The 26,085-nt window shown below is 40.6% G+C and overlaps 1 protein-coding gene across 2 annotated transcripts in view; it reads right to left on the bottom strand.

Annotated features, from left to right (window-relative positions):
• Positions 1 to 1,005: 1,005 nt before the first annotated feature.
• bcl11aa (BCL11 transcription factor A a) overlaps positions 1,006 to 26,085 on the bottom strand; it is a 60,000-nt gene continuing 34,920 nt past the window's right edge. For both annotated transcript variants that reach the window (XM_082154799.1, XM_082154800.1), the window contains exon 3: positions 1,006 to 6,130. In XM_082154799.1, coding sequence (XP_082010925.1) covers positions 4,062 to 6,130 — 2,069 coding nt within the window. In that variant the 3' untranslated portion in view covers positions 1,006 to 4,061. The remainder of the gene's footprint in view (positions 6,131 to 26,085) is intronic.

Below are 26,085 nucleotides of genomic sequence, written 5' to 3'. Positions count from 1 at the left end.
AGTCTGTAAAACTTAAGTGCAGGGGTTTATGTGAGCATTCGTTAATCAGCCGTGGAGAGAAAAGTCAGTGATTTGTTTTATTTGTCTGTCTGTAGTGTAGCATTGTTCGAGTAGAGTGACGTGTTGTCCTTAAGAGCCAGATGAATAAATGGGAATGATTGGGTAGGGAGGGGTTGAAGTTTTGCGTTTTTCACACCTGCCAAAACACAATAGGCCTCTCTAAACACAAGTGGCTGAAGGGAAATCTAAAAGAAACACATCTCTGCCTGGTTTTATGGATTTGTGTTAGACAAAGGAGAAAATTCGAGAGTGCATCACTATAAAAAAAAACTTGGTTTGTGGTCAAGGCCTTATTCCACTATATAAAACTAACTTTTGTTGATTTTTGTAGCATATTAAAAATAAAATGCATATAAGCTGTGTATGTGCTAAACTGCTAAGCTGCTCTTCTGACCTAAAGAACTGGTAAGGTAACACTTTTCAAGTCACTTGGTCACATGACCCCAGAGATCTGCAAAGCAGCCTGAAGGCCCTCCTTCGCCCAAGGGCTGAACACACCAAGCACACAGTAGCGGGCAAAGGAATGGGGAGGGGAGAGGTGCCACGAGTGCAGCAGAGCTGCTCAAGACGACCTTCCTAATTATTATATGCATACACAGAGTGGAATTCATGGAATTGAAAGTTAAACATCATCATGCTTTAGTATGATGCTCAGCTGTGTGTGTGCGTGCGTGCATGCGTGCGTGCGTGCATGTAAAATATCTATATTTATAAAATTAAAAGACAAAAATGCAGAGAGAAATCTTTGTCACCAGACACTGATATACTTTAATTTTTTTTATTAATTGTTTTCAATAAAGGGACAAAATTGGTTGGTGAACAGGATAATGTAGACAACTGCCAGAAAACACAGACAGTGGTTTCTCCAATAAAATTTAACATAGACCAGAAACAAACAAAAAGCAAGTCTGTCAATGACCTTTGGTCATTCTTTTCTTTAAAAAAAAAATAAAATAAAAAATGAAAACAAACGAACGAACAAAAAAAGGATCCATTGTATGTCTCCGTTTTGAACAGAGTATTTAAGCAATAATAAATAGTGACTCCCATTGAAAAAGATAAAGTTCAAGTTCAAGTTACAACAAACAGCTCTCATAACAGGAATAGAAAAGGCTGATAACAAAATATTCCGCATTGCCATTTACAAAAGAGTATGAACTTAAGTGGGCTGCTCCTTTAGTTCCATTTCATTTTTAAATATGCTTTGCATATGAAAGTCGTCCCAATCTAAATATAAAGCACCATTTAATATTTGGCAATGAAAAAAAAAAACACCTGCAAAACATTGATTATTTGAATGATTTTTTTTATTGTTTGTTTATTTACTGGTATTTTACTGCATATGAAGTTAGCTTTTTTTCAAGATGCTGGAATGTATTCAGGTGAGACAGGTGAAAAGACAGAAGCACACTACAGAACAACCCAACATTAGCTTGCTGTACTGCATACAGAATGGCAGCAGAGGATATTTTAAAAAAGAAGAACAGAAAAAAAGATATGTACAACCACCTGTTTTAGCTAGTGTGGACATTCTCAAAAGACTCCTCGGGGAAACCATTGAATGGCCTCCTTTGTTCAATGCCACATACTTTAATTTTTTTATTTGCTTTTTTTTTTTTCGTTTTCTTTTTTTAAACATACAAATAATTCGCACTATATTATCCTGCCAAATTAAAAAAATATACCGTGGCAGCTTGTTGTTTTTTTCCACTACCAAAAAAGGTACAATAATACCTTTTGAGAGAACAAGCAACAGTTAAAAATACAAGCCTCAATATAAATACTGTAGTACCTACACTAGGTGAACATTTAATTCAAATACCATTCTAGAAATACAGAAGAAAGTAGACCATAAATGTGTTTTAGCATAGGAACCGACATGATGTGCATTTTCCTATATTTAAGTTTCTCTATTATATATTTTATATATAATCTTAAACCTTTCCCCAATGCAAGTTTGACCTGAAGAGCTGTGAAGAGCCAAGATGTAAAAAGAAAAAGCAGAAAAAAACATATTTTTTCCCATTTTATATATAGTGATCAAGTCTTGAACACCACCAAGACAAAGAGGAAAAGAGAAACAACAAACTTAAATACAGTTTCCCCTAAGATAATGAAATGTTACCTTTTAAAAAAGTCATTTTATTTTCATACTTAAAAAAAGATTTGTACAAAAAAAAGTTCTTGCAGTGAAAGCAGCAAGTTTCAATTGTCCGTACTTTGTCAAGCACTGTGTGCTTTGACACAATAATATTATATCGGAGTTGGGCTTTATCTTCGTGAGGTGAGAGGAGGAGTTGGCTTTTTTACATTAAATAATGACACCATGTTCGATTCTTTTGGAAGTTTTCCCTCTCGTGAATACCTGTAAACTGGGAAACTTTAACAGTGCACTTTGTTGTCCAACAAGCAAGCAATTGTAATTTATACTCAACTACTATACTTCCAATTAGCATGTCTAATACAAAAAGAAGGGCAGAGTGGCAGGTGCTGTCTAAACACCAAAAACGTTGTCTAAAGTCCTTGATGTCATAATGCAGCAATGAAAAAGAGTCTCCTTGAATGTCAACTTATACCACACTATGTGTGAAACTCATATAAAACAAAGGAACAAAAGTGACATATATGGTTTTCCCTCTCTCTGTTTCTCTCTCTCTCTCGCTCAGTCGGTCTTTCAGGCTCATTTAGTCTTTTAGGGAGCTCAGACATAGGCAATAATAAAGAAATAAGATTTTGACTCAGACCTGTAGGCAATTCATAGTTAATCATCACTGACAGCTGCAAATATTTCAATGCTTTCTTAATAACCAATTCTCAAGTGTACATTACATTAGTTCGGTCCAAATGCCCTCAAGTGTTCCTTCACAATGGACGTTCACACTAACAATGGTCATCAAAGAAACGTCAAAATGTTGTGCTACTGAAGATAAGACTTGAACAAACACAGAAAAGTCAAATGATTGTGGATTGAAAACTAGTACCGCCAAGTACAGTACCTTCAGATAGAAGAAGTAAACAAGACTGAATCTCACACCATATACTGCTTGTGCCATGCCCAGGACATAAACCACAATGGAAAGATACATTTTACATAGGTACCTAATGATGATTAACTAGAAATTTACTTAGCTTTTTGATTACTACTATTTCTCTCTAAAGTCACAGTTGACTGTAGCGGTCAGGTGCTTGATGCAAGAACCTTTTGAGGATCCAATCGATCCTTACGTAGTATCTAGCTGAGACTCCAGAATTACAGCAGATGAGATTAACCAATGCAATTTCAAGATATCCAAGGCACTCTTTTTGTTTGTTTTACCAAATGATAGTACAAATTCAAATCTTAATGCTGTTTCCTTTTCAAGAAATTCAAAGGCTGTCATTACTTTTATTCCATAATAGGGGCCAATTAATATTTTAACCCTATGTGGACAGAACATCTTTTTGAAAGATTAGTTTAAGTGCGATATCAAGCCCGTCCAAAGAGGGTTAAGCAATAGCCTGTAGTCCTCCATGTTACAACACAAAACTGTACATGATATGTATTACAGAATGTATGCAGCATGGTTGTTTTTCTTTTCTTTTTCTTAGATCTTAAAATAAAAAAATAAAATTAAAGAAAAAACATTTCAAAATAATGAACGTTAAAACAGCAACACATTTACTAAACAACTAACCAACCAGGGACAATTTATTTTAAAATTAGCCAAAATATATCATGCATGCTGTCATAATTTTCCAAAATGGGAAAGAAAAAAGAAAAAGTACACAACATGTAAATTATTGCACAAGAGAAAGGCTCCAAGTTTGCGTCAATGCAATAGTATTGCCCCGATACAGATCATGCATTCAACGGTAAATGAAAAGGGTGTGCTGGTGGTGCCAAGCACGTTGTCTTAGCCGCCACTGGACTAGTGAAACAGGGAAATCTACAAGGATGAGGGTGGGAGTGGGGTAAGGTGTTATTCGCTGTTAACAGGCAAGTGAGTCACCACACTTCACCGCTACTCAGTTTTAATTTCGTTGTTCAATGCGCGGTCACTGTGCCATTTTTTCATGTGTTTCTCAAGGGTGCTGTACACACTAAAAGGCATCTGACAGATTTCACATTTGTAAACGTCCTTGCCCACTTGCCCGTGTGTTTTCATGTGCCGTGTTAGCTTGCTGCTCTGAGCACATGCATAATTGCAGAGATCACACTTATAAGGCCTCTCGCCCGTGTGGCTGCGCCGGTGCACTGTCAGATTGCTGCAGTTTTTAAATATTTTGCCGCAGAACTCACAGGTGTCACTGCGTCGGCCATCTTTCGAGCTGGGCCGACCGGGACCCCCAAGGTGTGGCGTGCTGCCACCACTGCCAGTCCCGCTGCGGCCCGAGACGCCACCATCTAGGTCCCCTGGTGGCGTAGAGAAGCGCAGGCTTCCGTTCTCTGAGGAGTGCTCTGAAGACGAGGCGAAAGGCGATTGTCTGGAATCCCCAAAATTCAGAAAGGGGTCCTTGAGCTGCCGAGAGGCAGCGTAGCCAGCCAACCACTGAGAATAGACATTCTCAGTGTTGGGGATTGTAGGGGTTGAGAGGTCAAAGTCTTTCTCCAGCTTGATTCGTTTGGAGAAAGGACTAAGTGAGCTGGGACTGCCCAGTAAGAGCTTCTTGGACAAACCAACGGAGGCAGACTCGCTGGGGGACGAGCCGCGACCATTGATAGCTGAGCCACAGCCCTCATCCACTCTGTCTGATTCCAGAGCAGAGTCCTCATCACACATGCCCCTATGTGCATTATTGTCAGAGTTTAGAGCTCCTCGCTTGTGTTGATGAAATGCCTCGCTGTAGTGCTGCATGCTGGCAGCTAAGCCCATGCCCTGAATAACCTCAGGCAGCGAGCGCGGGATCCCATCCTCACCTTCACCTGCACCCAGACGGCCACCGTTGTTCTCGTGGTGCCGTGTAGCCTCAACGTTGAGGCTAAAGTGGTAGTTGTTTCTACCTCTCTCCCTATCCAGCTCCTCTTCCTCTCCTTCCTCCTCTTCCTCTTCCTCCTCTTCTTCTTCCTCCTCCTCCTCTTCCTCTTCCTCTTCTTCCTCTCCATTCTCTGGAATAAGATGATCGTTTTCACTCTTGAATTTGGCTACCACAGACTTGAGGGCATTACTGGCACTACCCACCAAGTCGCTGGTTCCCGGTTCAGGGGAGCTGGCTGTGGACAAGCCATCATCGGATTTGACAGTCATTGGTGATGACTTATTCATGTGTGTCTTCATGTGCCGCTTCAGCTTGCTGGCCTGTGTGCAGGCGTGGTCACACAGGTGGCACTTGTACGGTTTCTCACCCGTGTGACTGCGTCGATGTACTATTAAATTACTCTGGAACTTGAAGGTCTTCCCACAGAACTCACAAGACTTGGACTTCAAGGGCGTGTTGGGCTGTTGAGTAAGAGGGGTTGGGGTGGACTGGGAGCCAGAGGGGGACTGCATGGAAGGTAGGGGAGGGCTAGAGAGAAAGGGTGGCTTGGTTCCTGACTGGAATGGTTGTAGTAGCCGTTGCACAGGGCTGGGACGGTTGGGTGAGAGAGGAGGAGTTGACCCTGAGGTGTTACCAGCCAGCTCCCTCAACCTACGAGAAAAGTCCATAGCTGGGGGATCCATGGGTATGGGGTTGAGGCGCAGCACCCTGTCGAAGGCACTCGGGTGATGGGTGGCCAAAGCCAGCTCCTCCGGGCTCAGGTGCTCCATGCGATGAGGGTCCAAGTGATGGCGGGGTGGAGGGCTAAAGAGAGGCGGCGTAGGGGGAAACCGACCCTCTCGGAGAGGAGGTCCATCGCGTCCAGAGTTGGGTATCCGCAGCAGGTTGAATGGGCTTCCCTCTGGGAGATGGATGCCATGCAAGGGGGGCTGAGAGGAGCAATCTGCGCCCATTCCTGAAGGAGCTCCCACACGGGGCGTGAGCGGACTTCCGCGCTCGCTTTCAAGGTAGATCCGGAAGCCATGAGTGTTCTGGGCATGTTGCAGCAGAAACCAGGCACTGCTGAACGGCTGTTTACAGGTTGTGCAAGTGTAGCTGCTGGGCTCATCTTTACCTGCAAAACACATAACAGAAGAGTTAATTCTCTAACTGTACCAAAGACATTTACTGCAAGTAATTTAAAGGAAAACCATTTGGTTAATAGGTCTCTACATCTGCTACATGTGTTTGTTCACACTCATTCCCTTTCTCAGTTGCTCCCTAGTGTATTTTGGACGTACAAAAACCCTACAGATTGGGCCTTAATCATTTATGAACCTGCCTAGACCCCGGGCCTTTGCAGCCCCCCATACTAACAGTCTTTCAACAGCTTTAGCCCCTCAGCAGGCTAAAGTAAGTATCACATAACAGTAAACACAGGTCTTATTATAAACATGCTCCCAAACAGCAGTACAGGCCAGAACCCAGTGGAGCAGAGCTTTTCACAACATAAGACCAGACAAAGCACTGATATTCCAGCAGAGAAAGACTGTGTTGGGGTTTGGCTCAGGTCTTTGCATGGGGTGATACACTTCTGCTTTGTGGTTGTCAGCCGGGCAGTAAAAGCAAACAATACTGCTTTCTCAAGCTGAACGCTTTCATCCATGTACAAAAACAGATGAACAGGAAGCATACAGTAAACAAAATTTGGAAGGACTAAAGTAATAGATCCTGTAAATGGAGCAACAGAGGAAGCACACACATTGTTAGGATCTGTTTAAGGTTACATTACTCAATGTTCAGGTGTTGTAAACCAGTGCAAAGCTAGAGGGGAATAAGAACATTTGTTGTAACACCTCACACAACACTTTGTTTTTTGTTTTGAAATTAGAATTCCATTTAATAAATTGTCTGCTCTTCAAATGCAATCTCACAAAAGATGCGTTCAAACAAAAATAGCTTCAAATGGAAATAAAAGAAGGTAGAATAAAAAAAGAAAAACAAGAGAGACTATCCCCTCCCTTACAACTGAAATTGTGATGTGGACAATTGTCACAGCAAAGGAACACTTAAAACAATAATTGACTTTCAACGGCACTTTGACAGTGACCTGTGATGTTCCTCCCATTGCGTTTGTAATCTCATTTGATGTTTCTGACTCCTACGCCACCTTATTTAGGAGATTAAATAATAAAGGAGGCTGGAAACAAGAGCCTTTCAACATTAAACACACTGTGCTGACGCCTGATGCAATGTTACCAATTTATGAAATATTTTTCTTTCTGCATTTTGGAGGAACTGATACAGTATTCCCAGTATAGTCACATGTGAACGCCTTGTTATTTTTGATTACCTGGTCTCAGTAAATTAAATAACACCCAATGATGACCAGAGATGCTTTTATAACTTAAAAAAGAAAAAAGAAAAACATCTTCATTTACATACACCTCTCTCATAAATATGCTTGTCTAAATGTTTTATGTAGTCCAGATAGAAAGCTGTCAAAAGCTACAGAACCATTTTTGATAATTACACTGATTACATTTCTAAAAAAAAATTAAAAACATGATGAAAATGGCATTTGCATCTTCAACAGGTAAACAAGCAGCGGGTTCAGGATGCCTATAGTTAAAAACACACGATTAACTCACAAATGGCAATGAAATGGATATTTTCATGAAGTAATGAGTGACAGTTTGAACTCTGAAAATTACCAGCGCTAAAAGGGATGCTATATGCAAGATACAGATATCTACCTACGCTCCCAAAAACGCAAGGTCAAGCGGTCAGGAAAAGAGCCATCATCCACACAGGAACCACAACAACAAACATCAAAAATGGACAGGGGAGATGGATTTAACTCCCCCCACAAGCCAGAGGTCTCTAAACTGCTATCATGTACTGTTTACAACCATCCCGAGAGAAAGAGGGGGAGAGGAAAAAAAGCAAAAAATGGAGAGATGGCGAGAAGAAAGGCTGAAAGAGGTGCTGAACGGTGCCGAACAGGCAGCGTGCACTCTTTCATCTAGTTTGTTTTCCTCAGAGGGGCTTTCTCTGAAGTCTTCAATAGCCAGCAAAGCATGTAACGAGGCAAGGCCTTTCTGCTGCTCAGAGGAGGAAAGGCAGGCCAGAGCCACTGTGGGTTTTCTCAGATAATCCTGTTAATGCACACAAATGGGGGTGGTTCTGGAAGGATCTGTTGCGGGCAGACAGCCACCTCCGGACATCGCTGAACCCTTTTGTGCTGTCATCATTTTGTCTCTGCCTTGGCACTTCTTAAACATGGTCAACGAAAACACACACCTACATGATGAGCAAGGTGTGTAACAAATCAATGATAGTGTTTAGGAATGGCTGCATGTTAGGAATGACATGAGTGAAGCTAAAAATAATATGACAGATGGTGATGTTTACCAGTGTTTCCCAAAACTTTGCCAACTTGAGCCCTGTCAGTAACACCACCAGTAACATAATATTCTCTTTTACTCAAAATATAGTTAGCATTATCATTATTCTAATTAAAGTGTACATTTTGAAAATCACCCACTTTTAAACAAAATATCGTCTCTATTTAATAAGACAAATGAACTTGCTTGTCTCTCACTGAGAATTGAAAGGGACGATATAATATATATATTTATGAGATTTATTATGAGATATTTAACAAAAGTATTCAAAAAAGTGTGCGTGTACACACTCAAAATGTACTCTTTAACAAAATTTGAACTTATTCAAATATCATTTAAAAACTATGATATATCACCCACAAGCAAGTGCACCATAATTAGTACGTTTGTCTATTTCGAGAAGTTATGAATTAAAGGTAACAAACCATACACATTTAAAAGGCCAAAATCAAAATATTTCCAAATACCACCAGAAACTGCATATAACCCTGGTATGTGCTAAAGACAAAGCCATTCAGACCTCAAAATAAAATCAGATTTGACAGACATTTAAAAAAATAAATAATCCAAGGTCCCAGAACAAAAGAGCAATGGTGATGATATCACATGCCAGCTTTCAGCTGAGAGAGATGGGCAGTGAGGGAGGTGACGGTTGGTGTAAATAGAGAGAAAAATAACAGCACATTGCTGATCTGTGGCCCTGCCACCCACGAGCACCTCCTGACAATCTCACTCATGACCAACAGCTGAAAGCCCTGCACCAAATCAAGACTGCACACTACTTTATATCAGGGGGGTTGATGCAAAGGCCAGCTAAATTATGGATCATTACAATCTGCAGAAATTACATTTAATTGCTGCCACCTGCAGAGGGTTTAACCTAGTATACATTTTTGTATTATCATGCAAAGGGTATTTTTCACTCCCGTCACACAGCTACAACCATAATGGCTATCTGTTGTTGTCGAGTTGGAGAGAGTTTTAATTTGCCTCATGTCGAACACAAAACCCGATTCGCTTTCGAAACCGGGTCTACGGAAGGTTCGAGTCTTTAAATAGACTTTGAGGATTCGGCATCTCCTCACCAGCCATGGGGATCTCTGAAGGACAGGTTACCGCATCTCCATGTTTAACAAGGGCCGACTTCATTTCATTACACATGGCAACGCTCAGCGGAATATGTAATCATCTTTTTCACATGACATTTTGAATATCCAACTAGACAAATAATTGCGGCAATAATTGATAGCTTCACGCAGGCTGCAGTATTATTGACTGGCGTGCCTCTCACAGGCACCGGCGTGTGCCATGCGGGCATCGTGCTTGGCACGCTCGCAGCCAGGTTCTTCTTCTGACAAAACTGTCACAATCTGTTCCGATGACAGGAGTCGGCGAACCACCGACAGGTGCTCCAATAATCTGCTATTAGACTCTGAAGATTTTACTGGGTGGAATTAAAAGCAGCAGCCTGCCAAAGAAATTAGCCTCCCCCTCCTTTTGGTCTAATTTTAATTTCCTCAAGAGAGATGAAAGAGTATTCTTTGCATCATTGACTGTCTTTTTGAGACGGGAAGTCGAGAGCTGAGCATTCGGGATGGATGAGCAATAAAAGCAGATGAGGGACTTGTGGGTTCTCAGCTGTTTAATGTGTGCAACTTACGTGGCCACCGCTGGGTGCGCAAGCTTGCTAAATGTAATGATAATCTGTGCCTTGACACTCTAAACACTTAAGAGAAGTCGAAAAGCGGCCTTGCTCTAATTTCCACCGATTCCTCAGTTAATTAGAAAGCTCTCCAATTTGCAGCGAAAGCGGGTCAGTCCGGACAAGCTGGCAAGTTGGAGGCAGAGACTGCCGGTGACAGTTGTTGGACTGGTCTGCGGGAGCTGGCAGCGGCATGGCTACTTACAGACGGATGCGAGCACTCAGTGCATTGCTGGCAGTTTTTACACAGGGAAATGTCAGAGCAATGTTACAGCACAGAGCCACGGGAAAACAAGAACAACCCCCCCACCCCCAAAACTGCCAACCACATCCTCACAGGACCGACTAATCCAGCTAAATCGGCACACACACACACACCCGCATTAAACTGCAGTTAGATAAAGCCACATTAAATGATCTTGACAAAAAGTAAGGCTGTATTACAGAGCGGTGATGGCTTGGCAGAGAGTGACTGGTGCCCATGGTGTAACCGGAGACGAGGAGGAAGGAAATATGTTGTGAGCCCCCCATCCACCCAATCCCCCCCTTGCTGAGTCCTGCATATTGCACAGGAAAACTGTAGCACACCAAACAGATAGCTTTACAGTGCAAAAATAACCAAAAAGTGTCAAGTTATGACTTGCGCAAATTTCAGACAGCTCGTCTGGGGTGCAGAATGTATAAAATCCGCCTAGGGGACAGGTCAGTCGAATAATATTGCAAAAGTGCACTCGAACGCACACGCGTAACCTGTTTGTCGGTGTTCAAAAGGCATTGTGTTAGTTACACAAGCGCATTTACAAATGAATTTTTTTTTTACCGTCATACCAATTCCATTAAAATACAGTTAAATACTGCTAAGTGCATGAAACAAGCATTACCAATGGATTTATCTTGACTGACACACATGGATGACTGACACGTATAGATGGAGAGCGTGTATATTTGGAGTAATGTCTACAGTTGGCTTTGTTAAGAGAGCGGGGTGCATTTCTATGTGTGCCGTCTGGATCGATGGCGCTGGCAGACTAAGATGAATGCCAGATTAAAACAGCTCGGGCAGCCCAATATCCCCGACATGCAGATTCATCCATTGTTCTTCCTCCCACCACTAAAAACCACCCCCCTCACTCACACACTCACACGCAACACAAACGGCGTCCACGGCAAACAAAAGCACCGGATATGAACGCACTTGCGTAGAGCAATTCAAAACCTCCTACATGCGAAAGCGCAGGTCATTTGGACAGTTGCTGGCATTTCACGAGCTGTACTCTCAGCCTTCCATCTCGACAGCTTCACTGCTGTCACTAGCCGAGACTGCGGCTCCTTTTGTTTTGTCCTTGACGATTGTGTTAAGACAGCTCTCAGAGATAATGGTAATTGAAGTAATGCAACAATGCAGTAACAGGATTACTGAATGCAGGGGGGGAAAGGACAATGCCATGTAATATCATTTTTGAATTTTATCAGCGGCTTATGCTTTCAAGAGCCTCTGCATATATTTGTGTTTGAGGTGTCCCTTCACCTCTGCACCTGCTCAAGTCTCAAAATTATGAAATTACAATTTTCATATTACATTTTCATAAAGTAAATTAAGCACAATGCATATGAATCCTTTTTACAACGAATAAAATTCATTTTATAAATCAATCAATGTCAAACTTTTTAATAAGTATTTTGGGTTGAAATTTATATAAACGTACATTATAAAGAATACACTACCGCCATTCAAAAGCTTGGGGTTGGTACGTTTTTTAAATGTTTTTGAAAGAAGTCTCTTTGATCAAAAATACAGTAAAAACAGTAATATTGTGAAATATTGTTAGCATTTGAAATAACTGTTTTGTATTTTAATATATTTTTAAATGTAATTTACTCCTGTGACGGCAAAGCTGAATTTTCAGCAGCTTTACTACAGTCTTCAGTGTCACATGATCCTTCAGAAATCATTCTAATGCTGATTAAAAACAGTTGTACTGCTTAAAATTTTTGTGAATTTTTTTTATACTTTTTCAGGATTATTTAATGAGATTAAAGTTAAAAAGAACAGCATTTATTTACAGCACACACAAAAAAAAACTGTAATATCACTAATGCCTTTACTGTCACTTTTGATCAATTTAATGTGTCCCTGTAAACAAAAACAAAAATATCTTATTGAACCCAAACTTTTTAAATGGTAGTGTACATCTAAAATGTGGTTACTGGTCCCAAATTAATTTGAAATTTTTCACAACTTTTTTGCATTTGCTAGATAATTTGAATTGCCCTGCAGTGTAACAAATGAATTTGTTAAAGTACAAATATTATACACACACATACACACGTTTATAGCAAAATACTGTTTAAAATACTTTTTACAAGTTCACACTGCAGGACATGTGAATCTCCCAAAAATACGTCATGTTGAATACATACCAAACATCTAAAAACACAATAAAAAAAGAAAAGAAAATGTTAGTAAATCTGGCCAGAGTGAAGTTTCTAATGAGTGTCTGTGTTCAGGTCATGTGTGCCTCTGGCTTGTATCAGTATTCCTCCAAGCAGTCTGGTCGGGTCGGCCCAGCACCGCTCTCACACACTTGCCTCTTTGTCCGGTTCCAGACTCTTTGTGGTGTGCCGAGTGACTGGCCACAAACAAAGGCCTGTTTGACCAACACTTGTTCACTGACAAAGCTGGACAGAGGAAGTGCCATAAAAATCCTGCAAAAGACTTTGAGACACTTCTCACACTGTGTGTCCTCCAAACCCAAACATTATGCATTTCTCTCCGCCTTGCCAAAAGAACGCAGAGTAATATCTAAACAATGAGATGTAATGTGCCCTTTATTTGCACTTTCCAAAAAGACAAAGAGGGGGGAAAAAAGACTTAATTAAAAGAAATACTGAGATGACACAGAAACTATTATCTATGTGTGGAGTTAAGAAATAAACTCGTCTTAAAATCTGTGACACTTGCAGCACTAGCATTTATAAGGAATGGAGTAAAAGAGTGAGCATCCACAATTTGTGATGGTCAAAAAAATATGGGTAAAAATCCTGCTGGAATTCCCATTCCACATTATGCAAGTAATCCCAGCATCAACTCATTCCGATGTACACCATCATGTCTCCCGTCTGCCTGCCTGCCGGACAAGCAAACGCAATTAAGAGCAGGAGAGATTTCCACACACCTGATTCCCCTCTCCTTATCATTATTACAGCGAGGAGAGACGTGTCCCCTCCAATCAGAAATACACACGGCTAAACAGGGCCTGCCCAGCTAATGATAACTGCAGAGAGTGGCATACGTTTCCCTCTCAAGCCAGTCAAATCAAACCTGGCTGCTCGGGACCGACCGTAACGCGTGCGCGTATACAGTTATTGCTGAATACAAGAAGCTGATTTCAGTATTTAAGAGCAACAATGAGGCTAATTTCACAATCCTCTCGGTGTGTCATTAGGCACTGCTCTACAATCTGCCACACAAGAACGAAGACAAAACACAATTACCCCCCAATGCTTTTAAAGAACCGGGATATGAAAGCGTTATTGTTTTGGCGAGGAGGCCAATCAGGACTGTATATGTGTGTATAAATGTATATTTGTGCATGTGAGACACGTGCACATGTGTCGTAGTTGGTTTGACTTTTGCTGGGGAGAAATATAAATACTGAGCGCCAGAGAGCTCGACTTCCCTGCTGTGACACTGTGCTTCTCTGCTTGTCACACACACATATTCACTATATTCACTATATATATATATTTTTTTTTTTTTAAACATACAGCCCAAAGCAGTTTATGTTTTAAAGGATAAATATACACCATTAAAAAGTTTGGGGTCAGTAAAGTTTTTAAAATATTTCATTTTTAAAACTTTTATTCATCAAGGACACATTAAATTAATTAAAAGTGACAGTAAAGACATTTGTTACAAATAATTTATATTTCAAATGAATGCTGTCCTCTTGAACTTTTTTTTCATCAAAGAATCCTAAAAAAGGGTATCATGGTTTCCACACACAAAAAAGTCGTTTTTAAACTGTATTCAACACTGAAGATAATAAGAAATGTTTCTCGAGCAGAAAATCTGAATGATTTCTGATCTTGTGACATTTGACACTTGATCTTGTGACATCTTGTGACACACATCTGTTTTGTATTTTAATATATATATATTATATATATATATATATATATATATATATATATATATATATATATATATATATATATATATATATATATATATTGCCATCCCCAAACTTTTGAACTGTAAAATTGTGTATATTTATCACAACAAAAATATATGAACTTGTTTATTATAGGATGTACAAAGTCCGTTCTTCTCATTTAGAGTCCATTTAATTAAAAGTAACTGCAAACAGGTCTTTAAATAGTGAAGTGAAGTTTTGGAGAGAAAAAAGCATCATGTGTTTGCAGGTGTCACTTGGTTTGTTATTAATACAAATGACATTCATACACCTGACTTAAGTGACCAAAAGTGTTTAAATGCTCCATATATATGCAGACTTAACAACCCCAGTGAAACCTTTTCTTTATAAAGCACTAACTCAGCAGTCAAACATTACTCTGCTTATGGATGTGAATGTAGGGAGAGCGTGTACCCTGATGATGACTTCATGCAGAAGCAGCCCAGGAGCTGGGCTGGGGATCCGCTTTACCACTGGGGAACATGCCTGGAGAGCAGAAGCCCCAGAGGGACAGATGGAGAACTCTTGGCGAAGACACCCGTGAACAATGAACAAAAACGTTGTTCCGTCACCCGGATTATTGTAACTGCTGCTCCGACCGCTCCTGCACTTTGGATGTGCGAATCAGGCTTCCATAGACGCTGGAATGGACTGTTTAAAAATGAATTCCTGCATAACCTCATAAACATAATTTTAATAATACAGTCAGAGCCTCTTAAACTGTGTTTATGATTGTAATTAAATGGCCAAATCTTTATATAACCGTCAGAGCGTAAAACCATGCGCGCATCCTCTCTCTCGCTCTCGCTCTCTCTCTCTCTCTCTCTCTCTTGTGAGGAGAAAACCTCACTGCTGATGGTAGCAACTGTAGACTACTCTTAACCCAAAACCAAAATGTCAAAATTATAGAGAGCACAAATTACAGCATAGGAAGGTTGTGTGCTTTGCTCTTTTTCTTTTTTTTTAAGCTAAGGAGAAATGCTCAGAAACAAATACCAGGCTAACCTGCATCCAGATACGCACACACATATCTGGGACCCTAGAAAGAATGACAAGACTGTAGAGGAATGGAAACAGAGAGTGATGTTCATTGTCATAAATAGCCTAATTAATCAATGTGCAAACTACTATACTGCTCCAAATGCATCAATTAATTAAACCCAGATTCATTTAATCCTGTGAGGAACACAGGCTTTGTGCCCAAAATAATTACTGCAGAAAAAAGTCATTATTATTGGAATTATTGTTAGAAAATAGATTTCAGTCTGAGGTATCCCCAAAGATTTACAAAAATGCATTTTTTGAAATATACTTTTCAATATGGCTGAGTACTAATTAAGCCTTAGCACTCATTTAACCGGCACAAACACCAAAACGGCATCAGTGTTGCACAAACACACAGATCATTCCTATAACAATGCGCGCGGACGGGGCTTCAGCTGCAGCCTCTGAAGCGCAGATCATGGAGACCTCTTTTCTTCATTGTCTCTCTCAGAGCCAGAGAGAACGAGGGAATGAAATAGAGGGGAGGAGGTGGGGGTGAGTGAGATATTCACAGCACGTTCTGCATAAATGTATCGCTGCATCTGTAAGGAAGAGAAATTGGAGCTGCGCAGAGCTGGGGCCCGGGGCATGGCTTCAGACACTGTCAAAACATTTTCAGCCATTTTAATTAGAGGACCAAAGCCAGTTCTGAGGCTCCATAACATTTGCTTTCACATAATTGCACTTCGCTCAGCGTTTTCGCCCTTTCTGTCCCCCATCGTATTCAACTTGGGCAATTCATATTTCCATTAAGGCTTTTTTGTGCTTTTTCAATTTGAATATATTTTCTTATAGGACATTCAAACATTTATGAATAGCGTGTCCTACGGTGGCTGAACAGCTGGAAGTCTGTTCGCTTGTACTTCATTAATTATTCAACTACCTTCGGCTCTGTCACTGTGGTATAGTGTATATAAAGTACAGTATCCGAAAAGCTTCCAATCGGGTTTTTTAAGGTTCTTATTCCGCATTTTCTCCGCATTTATCCCCTTTGAATCCCTGTGCTCAGATAAACCTACAACCACACAAATGCTGACACTTGTGATGGGAGGTGTTCACATAAATTCAGAGGGGTAATTTTTTTCCTGTTCCTTCACACGCAATAGGTCAGCGGTCACCTGTACGCAAAACACACACACACATACATGGAGAGAACGGGGATGTGCAGGGACATGCAGACCAGAGCAGACAGCAGCAGCAGCTGGCGGCCACAGAAGATCACTCATCAGCCTTATACTATCATAAAGCTCAGCAAACACCAGGTACTAGCCTCACGCACTTGGAAAGACACACATGCATTAAACACAAACACTTTGCCTCTAACAAGCCATTATTTTCTATGTTAGCAATAGGCATACAAGTACAGCTCTTATTTATCTGAATGGATTTCATTTCAATATTTCATTTAAAATCTTTAGCTTCTTTTGCTTAAATAATGCAACAAAAAACCTAAAAAAAAAACTTTGCTATTGATATTTTGTTAATACTAATACATACGGTAACATCATAAATAATCCAGTGCCAGAACTTATCTAGTTGACTTAGTAGTAGGTGGCAGTATTGCACCTTAATGCTGGGTATAAATTGCAAAAAAGAAGTAGAATATGATGATGATGATGATGATGATGATGATGATGATGATGATGATGATGATGCAGTGTGTAGCTACTACTGTCACACAAAATCATGTCATCAAAGATGACAAACGAAAGTGACACATTATCCGCACTCAAAAAAGTTAGATAGAACACAAAATTAAGTTAAAGATTAATTTGACTGATAGCATTATTTACTTTTATTTTTTAAATTGAAAATCTGATATTGTGAAAGGCCTTGTTCACTCTACAGGCAATTCTACAAACCGATTGGCCTTTTAAACTAAAACGCAGGACTCTCATTCCTACATCTGCCATATTAAACATTGCGATTTCTCTCGGACATCTCCTCTCCTTTATACTGTCTCTGGTATCTCTCTCTTTTGCTCTTTTTCATTTGTCCATCGTCACCAGGGGGCTGTTCAGGTGTTTGTTTTTCCCAGCCCAGACTATCTTTGGAAATGTTTTTTTTTCTTTTTTCTCCACTATCTGGCTGCAGGTCTGCACTGACTCAACCTTAGGGGTTCAGAAAGGAGAGGAGGGAGTTGATGATGGAGAAAGAGAGAAAAAAAAGAACAAAAGGAAAAGTTAAACCTGTAAGTCAGAGCCCTTTTTGCTCTGCAGTCTCACGAGAAGAAACCTCAGCAAGACTGACCCTCTCTCATAAGCACACACATTCACAATCTAACGCACACCTAACCTCACCAAGAGGCCGCTTTCTTCCTCACAGATGCCCAGAGCTCTCAAAACAACAAGGAAAGATGAAGAGAGAAAGAGAAAGTAACAGAAAAGGAAATGGGGCATATGGGACTGTGAGCCGGATTCTGACATAAAATAGAATATCGAGAACATTAGAATAGAAAATTAGTCTCAAGACTCTCTTCTTTTTTTTTTTTTTTTTTTGTAGGAGAACTGGGTGAGAATTGATTTAATTACTGTGCAACTGTACTAAAATCAGCATTTTAACAGCACCAGAAAAATAACTGTAATTATATTTTTTCTGTTTCTTAATCAGAATATGTAAAATTATGTGCACATAAACATGGTGACTGGAAACACACAGAAACCATACAGTTATACAACTTTATCTCATCATTTCATCTCAGCATTTTTCCTCAGTATTAGAAAATAGTCTTCAAATATATTCAACCAAGAGCTACAATCAATAAAAATATTTTTTTAACGCAAATATATACTCGTCAACAGTAAAATCCCCTCAATGATTCTGGTGGCAGTAAGGGGGGTGAGAGAGCCATAAAAACGTTTATTCACATAACTCCCTCCTGGAGCCACTGACCCTTGCACTACAAGAGCTGACAGACATGCAGAGAGAGGTGTGAGGAGCCTGTGTGTGTGTGTGTGTGTGTGTGTGTGTGTGTGTGTGTGTGTGTGTGTGTGTGTGTGTGTGTGTGTGTGTGTGTGTGTGTGTGTGTGTGTGTGTGTGTGTGTGTGTGTGTGTGTGTGTGTGTGTGTGTGTGTGTGTGTGTGTGTGAGTAACACATGGGTAAACCCCTGAGATCTGACTGTAGCTAGCTTCTACGCTAACACAAGCTAATACTCAGATCAATAGTGGAGAAAAACTCCCCATGCAGCGTCCACATGGCAACTTTGAAATGCACATAAAAATCACATCCATAACCTATTTATTAATTTTTTTATTTAGACCAATTAACCAAAGAAAACGGTGTGGTTTTGGGGAATAATTATTTTAATTAATGAGTTTAAAAAAGCTATTTAAGTTATTAAGTATAATTCTGCAAAATTTATTTGAAAGAATATGCATGTTAGTGCCTCGATGTCATACTTTAAAATATTATTTTAAAATATATATATTTGAACAATATCACACAAGCAAACGTTTTTTGCACTCAATTGGGGGGGGGATTACAAAAATAAATACATAATATAATAAGATATAGTTCATTAAACAGTTCGTTAAATTTACACTGTATTTACTTTTGTAAATTCACAAACATGAACTGTGATAAAAAGTGTATCCAAAAGAAGAAGAAAAAACAAACATTTGAGACTTTGTTAGAACATAGTGAGAAGTCTGCGTTGGTGAGGCTTGGTGAAAATAAAGAGATGAGAGAAGGTCCAAACAGATAGATCACTCACTCTGCCTCACGGCTCAAGCCTGTGTCTGACAAGAGGACAAAAATTTCTCTAAATTATTCAGAGTGGACAAGCACACATCTACTGGGCACTGCCCTAAAAAGAACATATCCAGAGAGCGGGGAAGTAAGCGAGAGGCTAGCAGGGGTTGGGAGGGAGAAAATGGGAAAGGGAGAGAGAGAAGCAGCAGTTTGATGAACGTCAGAAGAAAGGCAGTATTGCAGCAGCAGGCCGCCTGGGGCTAGTTGTGTAGGAGAACACAGAGGCACACAGCCGTTACAGAGCAGTCAATAACGACACAGCCTCTGACATTTACACAAACACCAAGGCCCCGCCACTAGCGCCAAACAAACACCCCCAAAACACATACACACCGCCTTTAAAGGAAGCCCACAGTAGCTCCTCACGCGGCAAAGCAGAACGGGAAAGAAAAAGAGGAAGCTACGGACAAGAGTATGTAGAGGCTCTTTGTGCAGGAGTGGATTTAAAGACAGGGCATGTAAGGAGATTGAGAGGTGTTGAAGATCCCTTTGCTTTACCGCTTTCTCTTATCATCAATCTCGTCCAGAGAAATTACAGACCGCCCTGGTTTCATTTTTTATCTTACTTAAGAGGCAAGGGAGAGGGCAACTGGCAAATTACAGAAATATATAAATCACACATTAAAAAGTTCCAGAAAACTATTTGCAATCCTTTTTTTAGTGGTGTGTGCGTGCTGGAGTGTGAGTGCTCCATTAGGGCATTTTGAGAGCAGTCTAATGTGGCTAATGTTCCCATCAGAGATACTCTAAGTGCTGTGCCATTCATTTCCCTTCCACCCCCTTGAGCGCAGCGGTCACAAGCCCTCCAAATGTTTCCCTTCGAGGAGTGGCCAGCGCCTTTTAGCCAGGCCCAAAAGATCGGCCGGCTGCGCGGGAAGAGCCAGTGCCCGACCACCGACGCCCTCTCCCAAAGCTATGGGTCTACTAATTACCCCCATCTCAACACCAACAAACAACTTTTAAGACCTATTAGAGGGCAGTTGTCCGGGAAGGGGTTTTATATCCCATTAAAACCAGAAGATTAAATTGCTATTCACATAAATTCACCCGGCCTCATACCAGTAGGACTCGGATGCTAATAGCGTGTGGCCTATCGCTGCTAAACAGGCTACAGCAGGATGGCACCCTCCTGGAAAATAGCCTCGAGTGTGATCACATAAATAACCTCGGCTTTTCCGTTGAAGCCATTTCAGGTTTCAGTGGAATTCCTGTTCTCACGTCTCTCCCGACCTGTTTTTGTCTTTGCACTCCACTCCCAGAATCCCCTCAGCATTCGCTATCTGGGTTTCTTTGTTGATCCTACCTTTCTCAGCTTTCGGTACGGCCTGGAGGAGGGGGGGGCGGGCAGGACGAACGGGCTGGATCTGCCGGGGCAAGAACTAGAGGTAATGTCAGCCAAGGCCAGAGAGAGCGAAACCCAGCAACCATGTCAAAGCCAACAAACACTCCCTATCTCATTCCCAAAGGAACTCTGTGACTCACTCTCCAGCAAGCCCCCGATTCGCTCTCAGCGTAGCCATAACATACATGCCTCAAATTTGGCGTAGAAACCACAGCGACTAATACCAGAGACGTGAGTGTTGGGGTGAAAACGGGTGAAGATGTAAAACTTGATCAAACTTTTCTGGGCGCGAGGACACCAGACCCAACAGAACTCCGGCTGAACTGATACATCACACCACCCTCCTGACTGCCGCCCCAAGCTGTGTGACATGTCCACCGGGTCTGGGGAGAACATGTGACATTCATGCCTTTAAGAAGGAGCTCTCAGCACATCTATCGAGCTCAGCTGGGACACGAGGCCACACACAAACAGAGCACTGTTTCAAGAGCGGCCAAGGCAGTGCTGTTGCATTCCTCCCGACTGGCGCATGGCCGGCTGGTGAGAGTGCGGTCGGCCTCCAAAGCTGCCCCTCATCTCAATCGCTCGTACGCACTGGGTCTGCTCTCACTCACTCTCTCTCTCCCTGGAGACGTATGTTTTGCCGGCCTGGGCCGTAATACTGTAGCGTATACCAGGAAATTACGTTCATTTAAAGCTTCTCATAAATACAGCTGAATTTATAATAAATCGGTGACTCATCTGAAGCCATCTAAAGTACCCTTTTTCCAAACTTGTATGACTTCATATTATTCGGTGTAACACAAAACAAGGCAGCTGAAGTGTCTTGGTGTTTTTTTGTTCATACAATGATTGTCAATGGGGTCCAATGTTGTTTTGGGCTCCATTTGACTTTGCCTGTGGACAAATACAGTTGAAACCATTTTTAAAGTATCTTTTAAGTTCTACAAAATATAGAAAGTCATACAGGTCAACATGAGGGTGAGTAGATTATGACAACATTTTCAGGTATGTCTTTAAATAGAATTATTTAGGATTGCTAGTGTCCAGAGGGCAATGAAGTAGACCAATATCTTAAAGAGTTCAATAAAGTATGAATGAAAGACCCTGGTGGAAAGATTGCCTCTGTCTATCTCATTTCACATTAACCTTTGGGCTTGAAATCTGCTGCTTGAACTCTTTTTCAGTATCTTCATTTACAGTACATGTTGGTGCTAGAGAGGTGGAATGTCCATCAGGGCCAAGGGCCAAGGCTATAGAGGTATATAAAAGTAAGAAAGCAAAATTCAGATGAGGGAGGGTGGGGGTGTGAAAATGATAATGAGACAGACATCAAAGATCAGACCAGGAAACAAACCGCTTCCACATGGTCATAAAACAATTTCAGCCATGCGTCAATACGCTGATAAGGCACATCAGATGCCCGTGGTGAGGCAGCGAGGCAGAGGTGAATGGACAAACACTTGTCTGTGTGTATATGTGTGTGTGTGTGTGCTTTATTCATGTGGGACAGAGCGCATGACTCAAAGGCACTCGGCCCTGCACTTTATTGGGATAAAAAATTCAGACTGACCCTTCTACTGCCCCCGTTTGCAGGCCACAGCCATTAGCAGAAAGAGAGAGAGAGGGAGAGAGAGAAGGAAGGAAAAAGAGAGAGACCTTTAGGTTTTTGTAACACCAGAGCACTTCCCCCATAAGTCTGATGTAGCAGTGATGGGGAAGATACTTTGAAACTTTAGCGTCTAAAGTTTAAAAGCTACTCAACATTTTAAGTATTTAAACTCAAGTCAAGCTACTCTTTAAAAAAAAATAGTCAGCTTCTCTTGAAGCTACTACCAAAAATCGAAATAAAAATATCTAAACAAAAGTATAATATACAATACATTATAAAAGTATACAATAAATGATCAAATATAATAAAATATAATAATATACATGAAAAATATATAATTATATACAAATTATGTGTACTATATATATATATATATATAGGCTATATATTTCTGTCATGACAACTCTCAGAGAGATTGGCATGGTAATGAATATAGCAATGTTAATGTATTTGGTCTAGGCAATTGATAATAGATCTGCTACAGAGACTTGCTACTGCGAATACATTCACAGAAATTGCTGTGAGCATGTAAGGCATGCTGCTGCTGCACATGTAACATATATGGAATAACCCTCATAGCAGATCTACACAGGTGGAGCTGGAGAAGGTGGAGGGTTTCTAAAAGCGTGCTGTAGACTGTTAACAGCAACACTACCGGTATTTGAATGTTGAGCCGCAGCTCATTGGCCGCTAATGCAATCAGCTGCGCTATGTAGATTATGATGTGATCTCTACCAAATGAGTTAAAGATCTATCAGCCTGCGCCATTTACAGTTTCATCACAGAACTAGGTATATATATTTATATATACAAACACTATATAATACAGCAACAAATAAATGACGATTACAATGAAAAGATACATTATTATTAGAAAATGCCACAGTTTCTTTACATGCTGCAGTTCACCGTGTTTTCAATTCCGATACTATTGCTACAAAAAGATTTTATTAACACTGACATGAACTATCCCAATTATCCTATGAATCAGACTGCCCAATGTTACACATAAGAGAAGGCAGTGTGACTATTTCTTTAACTTTCTTGGCTGCAAAGTTACACACACAATAAAATGGGGGGGGGGGGGGGGGGGGTGCTGCAATTATAGCATTTGTGTATTATTATTTTGACTACTGTCAAAAGTAGCAGCTACTGTGGCACTACTAGAAAGTGTAAAGTAGAAATGCTGTTTTTAGTTAGTTACTCCACAAGGCTGTATGACAGTCTGAGAAAACGCTGCAAATACTTAATTGCATCTCTCTGAGGTTGTTTGATGGGTGGAGGGGACAGACATTAGCACGGTGTGGAAAGAAGACGCTAATACTACAGTATAACATTTACCATTTATAACGGGGTGGTAAGATGGATGCCATGCATGCAGGGCTGTGGCTTTTGCTGCTCAGTCTAATTCTTCATGGCAGCGCTTCTACCCACATTTACTCGCAGACCCACAGATAATTCAATACAAGTGTTCTAATCCATATCATCCCATCGTACGTTACCACTGACAGCTCAGCATTGGGGCTACAGACACTCCGCCTCTAACAACCAGTCAGTACGGCCACAGTCCGAACCCTCCTCTGCAAAAACGAACATATTACCATTTGTTTCATCTCCATCCATTTTTCTGCTTGGAGACAGAGTTAGTGGTATGAGTTGGACACAAAGCAAATGCTCTGAGCTCAGCATGAAGGCCTTTTCATGTATGAAAACCAGCCATTCATAAGCAAAAATGTGACTCGTTCCAACCCGGGACGCTTACACAACTGATACAAAAATCTTAATTACTGCAGATGTACCTGCAAGCCCTCTTCAACAGCTAAAGTCAATAAATCAGGTTTTAACACGGCAATGAACCACAACTCAAAGCATGCTGGAACATTACCTGCATGCTCTGCCAAAAATGTGTCCGGGGTCCCATAGATCAGAGATCTTATAGGGGTGGCGTGAAACAGGGTACAAGGAAGTGAGGAGAACGGAGGGGGGAAGAGCTTTCTGTAAGGTCACTCAGGTTGATGCAACATATCTCAGATGCTTATCTCAAGTGCGTGGACTTCCCAAAAACAGCCTTGAGAAAAGAGAGAGGTGTGTGTCTCTGACATTTATTATGATGCAGTGTGTTTACCGTTTCTAGAAAATTGACTCACCAAACCCGTTTGAGCCCTTGACTTCAGGTTTTTTCCAGTAGCTGAGATGAGCAAAGGACACCGGTCTCTCTCTATCTGAGTATGTGTAGGCGAGACTTCACTATGTGCATATGATCCTGTTTCAGCTTCTAATTTTTGACCCCAACCTTGCCCTCCAGAGCTCGGTCCTCGACCCCACGTTGCATTACAGAACACAAAGTTATAAAAAGCGACGCAAGTAGAGCAAAGCGCAAGCAGCGCCGTTTCTGCCCTCTGTGGCTACCAGCCAAACATATAATGTATATTCAGCTTGTGGTGCAAACTAGGTCTGTATTTGTAAATACCACAACTCCGTACAGTATCAGACTGTTTTTAGAAGCCTGTCTGAACGGAGTGAACACAGTCTTTTCACGGTGGACAAGTGGAACTAATCCATTTCATTAAAAACAGACAATCAGATTCCAGTCACAGAACAGAGCACTTAGCGCAGACTGGCTTCAAACGGCAACTGACATCAATACTCTCTGCCCCGTAGTAGCGTGAGGAAGCGGGCGGGCTAAAATTGATGCCGTTCACAGTTCATACCCCCTCTACTTTCTGAGCTCGTTCACAAATGTATTTTTTCACGCATTTCATGGGGCTGGAACAGGCCAGAGAGTGGCCTCTAATAAACTCCAGATCACTGTGCACACACATGTACATGTATTTACATATTCACATAACAGGGCACGGTATATGAACACAAATATTACACGTTAAAGACAGGAACAAAGGGTAGTGTCCATAGGGGTGCTATCTCAAAATTCTCAAAAAGTTATCTCCTAAGTCAGAGACGGGATCTACAATAAAACCAGAATTAATAGAGGACTCAGGGAAGCATTCAATACAAGGAACCAAAATTTAGAAAATGAAGCAAGCTCAACAAAAATAGGCTGCAGGACCATATGTATATATACACACAAGATACATTATGATCATCAATGAGACTCCCATACAGCATGTAGGTCTGCTCAGCTTAAATCTCAATGTGAATGAGAAGTGTAACACAGCATTTCTCAACCCTTCTGACTCAAAGGACCCCCTCATTGTCCAAAACAATATTCAAAGGCCTCCCATATTGAATAAGATTTCTGCTGCTTATTTTCAAACTTTTTTATTAACAGAAACTGACAGTGTGGATATATTATATCACTTTACCGCGAAAAAAACAAAAACGTTTTGTTATTCCAGAAGATTCAAGATTCTGATTCTGTGTGTTTTTCAACAAACACAATAGTTATTAAATATTTTAAGTCACCCACACTGTAAAAAAATTCTAACCTCTACAAGTCAAAATTTTCTAGTGACTGGTCACATCTAAATTTTTAAATTGGCCCAAGTGCAATTCTTGTTGCAATAGTCTGTTAACATTGGCTCAATGAGAAATAATACATCAGACTAATTGTTTAGATGTGACCAGTCACTAGAAATTTTTGACTTGGGGATGTTATTTTTTTTTACAGTGCATCGGAAGTTTGCTGAGGGCCAGCCCATTGGGCCCCGGCCCCAGATTGAGAACCACTGGTGTTGTGCTATAATACATAATATGCTATCATTTTTAAAAGTCCATTTCCACATTAAAGTCAAGATAGATAGATAGATAGATAGATAGATAGATAGATAGATAGATAGATAGATAGATAGATAGATAGATAGATAGATAGATAGATAATTATGATTAATATAATTTATTTATTTAAGAATATATTTAAAGTATATTAATTAAATTAAATTTAAAACTGCACATTATTTTGAATCTGTTATAAACATTAACAATTAAATGATTAAAAATAATTGAATGATTTAATAAATCAAAAATGATTTAAATCAGGGAATCACCCCTGCATGAGTCCTATATGTCAGGACACACC

This window comes from Leuciscus leuciscus, assembly GCF_965113295.1.
Source record: "Leuciscus leuciscus genome assembly, chromosome: 22".
NCBI lineage: Eukaryota > Metazoa > Chordata > Actinopteri > Cypriniformes > Leuciscidae > Leuciscus > Leuciscus leuciscus.
This window is presented reverse-complemented; position numbering and strand designations above follow the sequence as displayed.